The sequence below is a fragment of the Rhinoraja longicauda genome, chromosome 6 (genome assembly GCF_053455715.1).
Source record: "Rhinoraja longicauda isolate Sanriku21f chromosome 6, sRhiLon1.1, whole genome shotgun sequence".
NCBI lineage: Eukaryota > Metazoa > Chordata > Chondrichthyes > Rajiformes > Arhynchobatidae > Rhinoraja > Rhinoraja longicauda.
Genome location: NC_135958.1, coordinates 68198610 through 68211710, shown reverse-complemented (window position 1 = coordinate 68211710; position 13101 = coordinate 68198610). Strand labels below are relative to the sequence as shown.

Genomic DNA, 13101 nt, shown 5'->3' with positions numbered 1-13101 from the left:
CCTGTGACCGCCTGCGTTTATTGGCCTCTGTAAATTGCCCCTTGTGTGTAGGGAGTGGATGAAAAAGGGGGATAACAAAACTAGTGTGAACGTGATTGGTGATCGGCATGGACTCGGTGGGCTGAAGGGTCTGTTTCCATGCTGTAATGCTAAACTAAGCTACACTTGGTATCAACAATGTTGAGGAAGCCACACCGAGAGCACCCAAGCAGTAAACAAGGTTGAAGGAGATGCATGTGAACCATTACCTCTCTTTAAAGGGCTGTTTCGGTCTCTGAATATTTGTAAAGGAGGTGGTGTGGGACAAGTGTTGTCCTTCTTATGTTTGCAGAGGAAAATGTTTGGGGAGACAGGGAGACTTGGGGGGGGGGGGGGGGGAGGAGAATGAGTGAACCAGGGAGCCACAAGAGGGTGGTCCCTGCAGAAAGCAGGAAGGGGTGAGGAAGGGAAAGATGTGACCGATGGTGGGATCACATTGTAGTTCACAGAAATAATGATGTGCTGGATGTAGGCTGGCAAGGATGGTCGACGAGGATCAAGGGAACTCTAGCTCTCTGCTGCCTAGGTGAAGTCGAGATGGAGGAAATACAGAGTGAAGATTCCATCAACCACAGTAAACAGGAAGCCACATTTCCTGAAGGGCAGTTCAGACAGTGGAAGATTTCAGCTTGGTGGACATGTAGAAACTGAGGAAAAAAAGATGATGTTCTTACAAGAGACTGGGTAGGAGGAGCAATTGGTTCAGGAAGAGCAAAGAATGAATTGTCCATAAGACGCCAAAGAGGTCTCTTGACTATAACCTGGTAATGTGCGGGACAGGGAGCTGGATAGCAGGTCAAACACGCTCACAAAAATCACAGAACCTGACGGTTCAGCCAATATTCCCCACTCCATTATAATCCCAGCAGGACATTTGGGAGAGTCGCCTTGAATTTCTCAATCACAACTCTTTGTGAAGGACTTGACTCAGTGCCACTACTGAACAAGCCTTGAAGCTTCTGGTTGAGCTTGTGAGATCCAGCACATCACAGAAACCCACCTGACCTGATCCTCATCAATCTACCTGTCACAATATTACAAGGATCAAGCACTACAGTCCTTCAGGCGCGCTGAAGACAGGCTTCATCATGTAATGTGGTCATTAAATCAGAGTAAACCCACCTGCTTGACGTTTTCCATCCAACTTCTCTGTGATCTCTTATGGTCTGGGCTATCCCTGTTATCATCAGGTGACAGAGCAGGGGGCAAGATCATGCCCACCTTAAAATTAGATGCCAGTGTGGGGAAGCTGCAGCATAGACTTACCTGCATACCAAACAGAAGAATTAAGTGATTCATGACCAAGTGACAAGATTGAGCTGCCCTCCTGTAACTAGTTGCATATCGTGGTGGACAAGTAAACAAACTGGCTGATGAGGCAGCTCCATGACCATCCCTATCGTCAACAATGGCAGAGACCAGCATTTGCAGTCACCTTTAACCAGTGCACAGCCGATGATCCATGACCTGCTGAGTTACTCCAGCATTTTGTGAATAAATACCTTCGATTTGTACCAGCATCTGCAGTTATTTTCTTACACTAGATCATCCATCTCCCTGAAATTCACATTATAAAACAAGCCAGTCTTCAATCAATTTGATGAACCTCATGTTTCACGAAATGTTGAATGTCAAAGACTGGTCGTCCAGAACTGATCTCTAGGCCAGTCTGAAGGGTCCTGACCTGAAACATCACCTATCCATGTTCTCCAAAGATGCTGCCTGACCCACTGAGTCACCCCAGCACTTTGTGTCTTTATGTGTAAACCAGCATCTGCAGTTCCTAGTTTCTACTCTGATCCAGAGTATTGGTGTTTACCTGACATTCACAACAGCAGGACAAATTTAAGTCATTCAACCTACTCTCAACTAGGTCCCTACAACTTTCTTAATGTGATGACGTGCAGATATTTTTGCATTTTCTTCAATGTCATGTTCTCATTCCATCCAACAGCACAAAGGAAGTTAAAAAGAAAGCTCCATAGCTCCTCAGAGGCGATTAATACTGGCCAAACCGCAAAGCCCACATCCAGTGAATGACTGGAAATAAAAGCTACTGCTTCTTCCACATTGCTTCACACACTCCAAGGGCAACAGATGGGTCGGGCCAGGTGGAACTTTGTCATTGCTCTCATCTGTAAACTCAGGATTAACTTCAAACAACCCAATTCCATTTTAGACCAAAAATAATGGACATTTGAAATTACATAAAGGAAGTTATGGAGAACATGTTATTTCTACTGTTAAGCCTTCAAGTGCCTTTCCAAATGTCAAAGGAACTGAACATAATTGGAAATAAAGTTAACATTAAAAGGTTAATAACTGTCTTTATAGCATTCTTGATATTAACTAAACAAACTTTCACAAGTTATGATTTCCCGTTGCAAGTCATCGTAAGAGCATTGTGTAAATAGCAATATTCTTTCCTTTTATTTGTATTTATTTTAAATTTCTTGCTTTCAGTGAGGTTAAAATCAGTCATACATTTGAAGAAATTGCAGACATAGGATGGATTGGAAGAGGTTGTAATGTAACAAATAAGATCAAATATGCGTAGAATTGATAAAAAATGTATAAAGACTAGGACCTGATTAAAATCATTCCTTCCTTCCTGGGTCTGTCCAAGGGTCTCACACCAAAAATACAGTATCAACTGTTTCTCTTTGCATGGACTGTGCCAGGCCTGCTAAGCGCTTGTAGCTGTTTCTATCTTGTTTTGAAAAAGAACAGAACTTGCTGTGGCATATTTCAATCTCTCCAGTCTCTCCTTATAACTCAAGCCCTCCAGTCCTGGCAAAATCTTTGTGAATCTTTTCTGCATCCTCTCTATTTTAATCATATCCATCCTACAGCATGGGGGCTACAAATGGGAAGTACTGGGGCACAGCTGGTAGAGCTGCTGCCTCACTGTTCTGGTGAACCTGGTTCAATCTGACATCCCCACCCCCACCATCTCCCGCGTGCTACCTGTGTGGAGTTTTCACTTCCTCCCTGTGACTCTGCCGGTCTCCTCCGGATGCTCTGGTTTCCTCCCACATCCCAAAGGTACGTGCGCTGATGATAGGCTAATTGACCACTGGAAATTACCCCCTCATGTGCTAGGTGGTGGAATTTAGGGAAAGTTGATGGAAATAGAGTCATAGTCATATAGTATGGAAACAGGCCTTTCGGCCCAACTAGCCTTGCCAATCAATATGCCCCATCTCCACTAGTCTCACCTGCCTGTATTTGGTCAGTATCCCTCTAAACCTATCCTATCCATGTAGCTGTCTAAATGTTTCTTTACCATTTCGATAGGAAATGAAAATGGGTTAAAGTAGGATCAGTGCAAATGGGTGGTTGATGGTTGGCACGGATTCAATGCCTGTTTCTGTGCTGCATCTCTGCATGACCAGCCTGGGTGCACACACCTGCTATTTCCATATCACTCTCCAGACAAGTTCAGTCCCCGATGCCAAACAGCTCTTTCCTCAAAACATCCTTGCTCATTTCAATCGCTCTACGACTCAGAGACTTGATATAGTGCCTAAAGTCACCCGTTTCTTGTGCCTGCTGCAAGGTTTAGACCATGGACTGAAGCAAGACATTGTTAAAGCAGACATTCAATGCAAAACTCAGTTACCCATGTCATCTTTCAAACTGAAATGAATGTAAAAGAAAAACATGTTATTGCATAAAATTACTTTAAGGTAGATTGATTAACTCTTTTCTTACAGGAGGCATAAAGCAAGGAGCAGTGGAGGCACAAAGTTAGAATGGCACAGGAGGAGGACTGGTGGAGGTACATGCCAACAAAAGAAAGTTAGGTCACTTCATGAAGAATACGCAGCATTTTATTATTCACAGTTAATTTCTAACTACCAAATGCATTGAGAATCAAGGGATAAGTACACAGGCCTTTCCATTTTAACATTGATTTCTTTAAAATATATACATGAAATGTCTGCAAGGCTTATGATATACACCAATTCAAATAAAGTAAACAATCAAATGGTCCATTTGCCAAAAGCTCTCACACACAGTTAATAGTTTTGGTGACAGTGTGTAGTGGAAAGCTCAATCTCATTAGTCTCATCATTCCTTTGCAGTTTCCCAGTGTAAGGCAGAAACAAACTCTCAGGGAAATTAAATTAAAATGTTACTGGATTCCAGGAACCAAAACTTAATTTCAGACCAACCTGCAACACAGTCAAACCTCCTGACGCCCAGTACTGCTTGGAATCTGATCCCAGAGGATAATCAGAATCACCTTACACAAGTCATATCCCTGACCAGTTCATAAGCTCGCTCCCTTGCCCTGTACACACTCCCCAGCATGCACAAACTTGGTGCGGTATTCCATAGACTGTATGTGAGAAGAGGCTACACACATTTGCCGGTAAAAATGTAATTGCACTCCTACACCCACTAGAATCTCAGGGTAACAATGGGCATATAAAGTGTTAATCATGAACCAAAAATAGCCAGCACTCTAATACCGTCCATCTTACCAAATGTGGAGTTGGTTTGTTACCGCACATTAGGGTAGAGCACAGGAGGATAAATCTGTCACTACAATATTAGAATGCAGTAGATGTGCAACAAGGTACATTGGTACGTGTATATCACAGTATAATATTAGGATAGTGGGGACAAGTTTGTTACTCAATAACACTGGGGTAAATAAAATCTATTGCAGGTGACTGAGAGGATATATTAAGATCAAGGTGCTTAAAAAAAAAAAAGAAAAATGCATTGATTGATTCAATATCCTCTGGTGCCTATGCCAATAAGATGTCGGTATCAGAATATGCTAACCAAGCTCAGTCACGACACTGAATGCTTTGCTTACAGATTTATGCAATTAAAAGAATTAAATAAATTTGCACCACATGTGCATAATTCTGTATAACAGTATTCTCGTTCAGCTTAAAGACTGGCATAGATTTAGATTCCTGGCTATTTTAGGAACTGTTATTACAAATCAATCTGTGGGTTGGGGAACAGAAGTTACCATTACAGACTGTGCAGTTTCCATCGTGCTCAGTCGATGCATTGCAACGCATGCTTCGAGTCAACCATCAGGACTTAATGGGTTGGTTCCACTTACCACTACCGACATGTTGTGTGTGTGTGTTTCTAGAGGTTGTGAATGTTTAAGCTCTCTATATGAGACAGTATATCTACCCCAGACAAAAGGCAGGTATTGTATTCCCCTTTAAAGCAAGTTCTCGAAAGTGCATGCAGGAAATTGGACTGTGCAGGCGCTGAACCAGATGCATTCTTGTCCATGTACTTAACGCATAGATGGTAACTCTAGCTGGTCACATCAACAAAACGGAAACCAAACATCAATAAACAGACAAGCTGCTGTTTATAATTATATATATTTAATGTTAATGTGCTGTATCACTTATAGGCATGGCAAAGGAGATAGTGGAGGGGAGGGTGAGGATGGTGAAGGGGGAACTACCACCAGAGGGAAGAGGGCAGAGGATACCAGGGAATGGATCAGGAGCTTTAATTACTACCTGTCTGCTTTGGAGCTTATCTCAGCGTATCTTGGCCACTTTTGACTGAACCATGCCCCTATCCCCACCAACCCCAGGCTGTATTTAGGAAATTCTTGCATATGAATGATTCCAGAATTTCTTTTCTAATCTACCCTTCAACAATTGATGTATCAGCAATTGATGCATGGAGACATCCTTAACATTATTCAGGCACTAACTGTTATCGTGTGTCTTTGCAGAAACTGCCCACATCCTACTAGCAGTGACTAGATGGGGTCAGGTTTCCATGGTGACACTTTTTCCTGATTTGTAGTGAAAGCCAATACACTGACTACAGACTTCAGTGACAACTCTGATATTCCTTCTTCCAAGGATTGGTAAATTCTGACAATGATCTACTCAATACTCTCAATTTCTCTGCCCGAAGTTTGCTCATCGTCCATTGCTAACAGAGGTGGGCCACATGCAAATATTAGCACCTCTATGCCCGTTTAGCCTGCCATCTCCTCCCCTGGCAAGATGCTGCTGTGCCACTAGAAATTGGATATGCGGGCAATTTTGCAGCTGCCAGATTCAGACCACTGGGTGGCCAGGGCTGGGCAGGCCAGGGCATACAAACCCTGTGCGCAGGGCCAGCCACTTGGAGGACTTGAGTATCACGTCACCAGAACAGCACATAAAATGCAGAGACGGCCAGGAAGATGCCACGATGCCAAAGAGCAGGCTTACCCATCATGGCAGATTTGGCAAAGTGTAACTGGCTGGGGTTACCCATGCAAGGATCAGCATAAGCTGTTGTATTCGTGGATCTAAGGCAATAGGCCTGAACAGCAGTAACTTTCAACATCGGTTCAATTGCAACTAATTTTCATGATCACTGACTTAAAAAGCAAAATGGCCTAAGAAATAAATTATTACAGTGCTTGATTGTGACAGAAGCGAAGAATTTAATAAAAATGCAAGCCAGCTTTAAAAACCAAAGTTCACTAAGAACTAGAATTTCTCAGTTACGTCATCAGATATTGTGTTCAGCTCAAAATAAAAATCTAACTCCCATGTCCAGGATGGGCTGGTGATAGCCTGCAGCTCCCTCAGTAGAACACAGCAAAACCAGTGCTGGTTTCATAAATATTAGTCTGATAGAGGGATGAGCTGGGCAGAATGGTGCAAATGTGGAGAGAATGGCAGGATGACTGTAGTTAGTACCTACACTGCAGTGGACAGAATGAGAAGGTACCAAGAATTGCTGCCAGTGCCTGTAGAATTAGCCCCTTTTTAAACTTGGCACGACAACCATAGCTTTGCTAGTGAGAAATACTTAACTCGTCAGACGCGCCACTGCTCAACTGGGGCTGGCTGCCTGCAGTGGAGAAGAGGGACAATGATCATTTGAAAACAGTGTTCAAACACCGAGCTGCTGGCTTCTCCAGGCCTCGACTCAGTCAATATCCCTGTCCCAGTCGCAGGCTAGTTAGCCATTGGCACATCAGTGTGAATTGCCCAATATCTGCCCATCAACTGACTTGAAGCTCTCAGTTATCAAGGTGAATTAGAGCAAGGAAAAAAAAAATCTGTATTGGGAAAAATAAACCAAAAAAAAATCAAAAGGCACTATGAAGACACAATTCTGAAAGTGCTCAGCCAAACACCTTTAAAACCATTAGAAGCCCGACCTCCTGTATAAACTCCTTGAACATGCTGTTGATAAAAGCCGCCAAGTTATTCTCTAAAATTACAAGTCATCTTGACAATTTTATACATGATTCCTATAGCTGCGAGCTGCTAGAGGAAACTTTAGGCTTATTTCCAAGGACAAGCTAAATTAACAATTTGTACAGTGAAAACAAAGCAGGAATTCCATGTGGAAATACACAAGGCCAAGAATGATTTGTTTTCTTTTAAAAAGACCCAAGGCAAGGACTGTTACTGACCTCCTGCCCGTGTTACATTGCTGATAAGATTATCCAAATTTGCATAGAGAAAAAACATTTAAATTCTACAACAGGATTAGAATAATGGAATTATAACCCATGCACAGACTTACAGGGGGGAAGAGGAGAGGGACGGGTTAGAGGAGAGGGGAAGCAGCTGTGGAAACCTATTGGTAAAACCGTTCAGCTGTTCTGTTCCACCTCAGAATTGGTTTTGGCGCTCTAGTTTGAAGTTCCATACAGACTGCAAAGTTCACAGGGGAGCCGTGATTGCCTTCAGGTTTCAGCACAGCTGTCCGTCAGATGTTTCTGTTGACTGGAGTGACGTAATTGCGAGGGAACATGCCCGACTGCCCGTGGCAACTGCCCTTCCACCAGTTAGGGTCCGAGTTGTCGAGAACCTGGATAAACTCGCCGCGGCGGAAGCCAAGCTCGCCTTCCTCCTGCGGGTCGAAGTCGAAGAGCGCCTGCACGTACGTGGGTTGCTGTGGAGGCGGATAATAACAAAGGCAGAGTTAGCCAGACAGAAGGTGCACATTTCACTCAGGTATTGGATGTTGGTGTTCATGGGAGGGATGGCGGCTAATTAATTGACAACAACATTGTTCTCGCAAACATTCTTGCATCAGAGTCAGATTCAAAATTCTCCTTCTTCTCTCGGCCTGCAAACAGACTGATGCCTTGATTGCTTCGTCTTATGATACAAGATGTCTTACAGCAATTTCAGAATGTTCTGATCTAATCAGATTGAAGCAAATCAAATGAAAACTTTGGGTTGTACATATCGACTTCTCTTGGGAGGAGTGAGAGAAGCTAAAGCTCCAATGAATTACTTGCAAAATTAACCCTATAACTCCGGGTCTGGAGAATTCTCCTCAAATTTGAGTGCTCTCAGTAATTCGTCTTCATTCAGCTTTCTGATGGCAGGCAGATTCTAACCAATCTCAGTGCAGGCTGTGGTGTCAGCCCAACCCTCATCATTTTTAATTGTATTATTCTGTAAAGAAAGTGGTGAGAGGTGCAAGTAATAAAACAGTCCCAGGCAAAAACAGCACAGGTTTAATATGGAAACACCAGAGACTGGAATCTTGAGCAAAAAATAAACTGTTAAAGAACTCAGTGGGTCAGAAAGCATCCGTGGAGGGAATTGGGCAGAATGCTCCAGGTCGGGGGTAGACACAAAATGCTGGAGTAACTCAACCGGTCAGGCAGCATCTCGGGAGAGAAGGAATGGGTGAAGTTTCAGGTCGGGACCCTTCTTCAGGTTTAATATGGTTTGTAACATCATGCTGAACCACAAATGAAAGTGGAACTTCTGCCTTATCTTTATGGTTTATCTCTGAATGTACCTTACTTATGAAACCTGAACATTAGCATTTTACAGCTCTGCCACCAGGAACCATCCTGAGCTCAGTAGGGCTGACAATAGGCAATAGGTGCAGGAGTAGGCCATTCGGCCCTTTGAGCCAGCACCACCATTCAATGTGATCATGGCTGATCATTCTCAATCAGTACCCCGTTCCTGCCTTCTCCCCATACCCTCTGACTCCGCTATCCTTAAGAGTTCTATCTAGCTCTCTCTTGAATGCATTCAGAGAATTGGCCTCCACTGCCTTCTGAGGCAGTGAATTCCACAGATTTACAACTCTCTGACTGAAAAAGTTTTTCCTCATCTCCGTTCTAAATGGCCTACCCCTTATTCTTAAACTGTGGCCCCTGGTTCTGGACTCCAACATTGGGAACATGTTTCCTGCCTCTAACATGCCCAACCCCTTAATAATCTTATATGTTTCGAATGTTTCAATATGGCAATACATTTGTACAATGGGTCAATGCTTATAACTGAAGTGAGAACGCACAAATGACAAGCACAGTCTAACAGCTGGTCTTTTGTTCCATGTTTCAAACAGATTTTTAAGTCGAGTGTCAGTGATGAAAAGCTGCAACGCAACTCTTTTCTGCAAAAACAAAAAAATTCTAACAGTCCCTCATTCAAGTTGCTGCAATGTTTCAACTATTCAGAAATGGGATGCAAGAATGATCAAAATCTCAGGCCACTGTGTAAATACTCAGAGCTTCCTTCCCATTGTTTCTTTCTTACATTTTCCTCCTTTTCACCCTCTTTGCTTCTTAAGATCAAACCAAACATTTCCTCACTGTCAAAGGGGAATAACTTGTAGGAAATTATTATTACACAGGAAATTATTGATTATGGTGGGAAATTATTGCTACATGGGACAGCAGCAAATGTATGAGAAGGCCAAATGGTCTGTGCCCTACAATGGGAAGCCAGCCTCCTATTTCTAGCCATTCGTTGAATGTATGCAAAGATGGGAAGCACATACACGAGCCATTACAGCACAGCCTATCCCGACCTCCCCAAAGTCTGGATGACTAATGACCCAACATGTTAATTACAGCCATTTTCAATATTTTCAAATGTTGAAGGCATTATCCTACCAAGAGCCAAGTGTTCACAACCCGCATTTGGAGACACAACACCCCTATTATTAATTCAAGCAAGCTTCGGGGTAAAAAAAATCACTCAGCTGCTAATATCAAAGACCCACACGTTCACATTTGGTGCACATGACAAAGGCAACACTCAAGATCTTACCTGTGGGACCTGCTCGATATCACGCAGAAAGATCTGCTGATTCCGAGACACAGATGTTGATCTGTGATAATCCACAAGTTCATTCAGAGAATTAAACTTTACTACCCATAAGAAGTATTTTCCTGCTCCATCACGCAATACTTTAAAATGCTGTACATCATTCCCAAACCTGAAATAAAGGGAAAGGAAGAAAATTATTTTTAAATGACATTAACTTTGAGGACCGAAATTGTATGATTCAAGTTACTTGCTGGCTCTGCAATTCCTTTAATACATGTTCCTCCCAACTGCACTGCTCGATTTCTGTAGATTACTGCTGAGGTATATTGAGGACATTTTGACATTTCATGCAAGATGGCAAGTGCTTGGCTATTTAACCATGGGTAGCATCATATCCGTCTTCATGTGATAGTTATTCACTGCAATTTCCAGCATGAAGTACTGAATTGTAATGGGTGGGGAAAATGGTGGCTGACTAAACATCAGTATTCCCCTAGCTCTTGGTCAAGCAGTACGTGTCTAATATGAGCAAAAATCAAAGTCATGAAGGAACTCAGCTAGTCAAGCAGCAACTGTGGAGGGAATGGGTGGATGACGTTTCGGGTTGGGAACCTTCTGAATTTCAACAGTACTTTTTAGCCTTTTGCTCAATGTTCTAGCATCTTGAGTCTCTTGTGTGTTCACCTGTCTAACATGCCTCGCTTCACACAGCCTCAACATTTCATTTCACAATCTCCATAATTAAGTACCAGCAAAAATTAATTGAGATTTTAACTTCGAGCAGGTCTATTCATAAAATTACTTTCAAATCCAATTTGAGGGCAGAGTTCTCTGACTTGCTGTACAATCTACACAGATAGGGGGCAGCAGTGACTATAGTTGAGATTCCTGTTTGGTACTACAGAAACCAAACGTCCACATGGAGAACTAAAATTATCCCAAGACTGGGGCAGTCAGCATCAGCATACTGAAATTAGAGTGTTCTTGGTCCCAACCAGGCTCTCCAAGGGGCTCTTCCAGCAGAGAGGCCGGTATGATTGTTGATTAAAGAGATACTTTAAAAAAAATAATTAATTGAGCCTTTTCCCCATTGTTATTTATTTTCCCCACTTTGATGGGAATACAAGTCCCTATCCCTAGAGATTTGATTCACTGCACACAGCCTTTCAGCCCATCGATCCTTTGACACAGCTACCCATTTGGATCCATCAAAAAACATGTCAACTACTCACTTGACTGAGAGCGAGAAATCACCGGGCGCACTTTCACTTTCCCGTATGAGGAAGGCTCCATCATGCCTCTGTTTGCTGAGCAGTTCCTCTGCCTTTGCTCTGGAGATTTTCCCGAAGAACCACCTATGAAGAGAAAAGGGGAAATTCACTCTGGTGTACTAGGACAACACCACCACTCTCAGAAGTGTAGGTACTACCAAGCACTATGTGAATAATTTCTCTAACGACCTTTAATGCAGCAAAGTATCCCAAGGCACATCACAAAGGTATGAGGCAAAAACCTACTAAACCAAGCGGAGGAACAGGAGGACTGGTGATCAAACGTTTATTCAAAGAGGTAGATTTGAAGGAGTGGAGGGGCTGTTTAAAAGGATTGCAATGGGAATTCCAGAGTTCAAGCAGTGAAGACAATGGAAAAAGAAAGCAAGAGTAAAACTGGAAGACTGCAGAGGTCATTGCATGTGGGGGTGTGATAGAACAGGGAAGAGGTGGACTGGAGTTGACAGAAATATGAATGGACATAACAATCCAAGAACAAGAACATTAAATTATTTGGGACTTGTCAGCCACTGCACTCTAATGAGTAGAGGGGGTGACAGGTAGGGGGTTTCAGGGAACTCGATGTGGTATAAATTAGGAGGCATGAAGCAGAGTTTTGAATGCTTATGATTTGGGAGGCTGGACTGAAGTAATGAAATAGTCAAACCTGGAACTAATAAAAGCACGGGTGAGAATTATAGACACAAAATAAAGTTGTTGAGAACATCCAACTTTTTGTGATTACATTCACCTTCACTCCTTACCCATCAATTCCATCTTTTTTGGATGGTCTAATTCTAGTCCTGGTTTGATAGCTTTCCCCCTCGACAACCTTATAATCCTTAAAATGAAGTCAATTCAAATTATGCTTTTCTTTTCAATTTCCTTGTTTTTAAATTTCTATTCCTTGGGATTAGTATTTATGCGGAGGAATTAATTAATAAATTATTACAACTGGGCTTGCCAATCCTCCTCACCTAGATAAGACCAAATGCGCTTTGTTCCTGGCCTGCACGTATGGCAGCTACTGCTCCATTCCTTGAACACCCAAGTGCCATTACGACTCACAGTTATGATGGCTGACATTGCTGGGCCTGTGAAAGCTCTGATGAGCTGCCCACTTTGACCACAGCTGCCCACTTTCCACATGATTTGCATTGGTTGCCCTTATAAATCTATCCAGTCAAGAGACAAAACGCCCACCCCAGGAACCGGAATCTGAGAGGGGAGACCAGAACCATCACTTCCTGAATGGCTCCAACAGCTGGCCAGAATATGCCTTGCTCTGGGAGCCCAAGGCAGAAAGAAGGAACCTTGGTGCAATAAACTTATCAGTGTCAAATTATTAATATTCTCCAGTAACAGAAAAGACGGGGCAAAAAAAAAAGTCATTTCACAAACTATATCCCCGTGCGAACCAAATGGCACTAGAACAAAATGCATTTCCTCAATATAAATAATCGTTTAATAGGGAAAATACCAGGTTCCCACCTGCTAATGATGGCACTAGAGTTAAAAATGCATATTTTATAACCTGAATAATTCTCTCATGGTGAGTGAAATGAAGCACAAGTACTACATCTTCACCTACCCCAGAATTCACGACAGTAACGTATGCAGCAGTCTTAACAATATTTGGGGACATTATTTAAAACACATTCAAACCGACTGAAGGAAAATTAGTGCCTATCAGGACTTCAGAACATGCAGTTATATAAATCTGAGGTGCAGTCAGTTTGAGTGACACCTGA

The 13101-nt window shown here is 42.6% G+C and overlaps 1 protein-coding gene across 1 annotated transcript in view; it reads right to left on the bottom strand.

Moving 5' to 3' along the window:
* Window positions 1-2496: 2496 nt before the first annotated feature.
* The window catches only part of LOC144594557 (growth factor receptor-bound protein 2), a 113569-nt gene continuing 102964 nt past the window's right edge, over window positions 2497-13101 (bottom strand). Inside the window, exons 3-5 of the mRNA XM_078401254.1 lie at window positions 11312-11434; window positions 10080-10248; window positions 2497-7947 (exon numbers count right to left, since the gene is read on the bottom strand). Of these exons, the coding sequence (XP_078257380.1) occupies window positions 7762-7947; window positions 10080-10248; window positions 11312-11434 (478 nt within the window). The 3' untranslated portion in view covers window positions 2497-7761. The remainder of the gene's footprint in view (window positions 7948-10079; window positions 10249-11311; window positions 11435-13101) is intronic.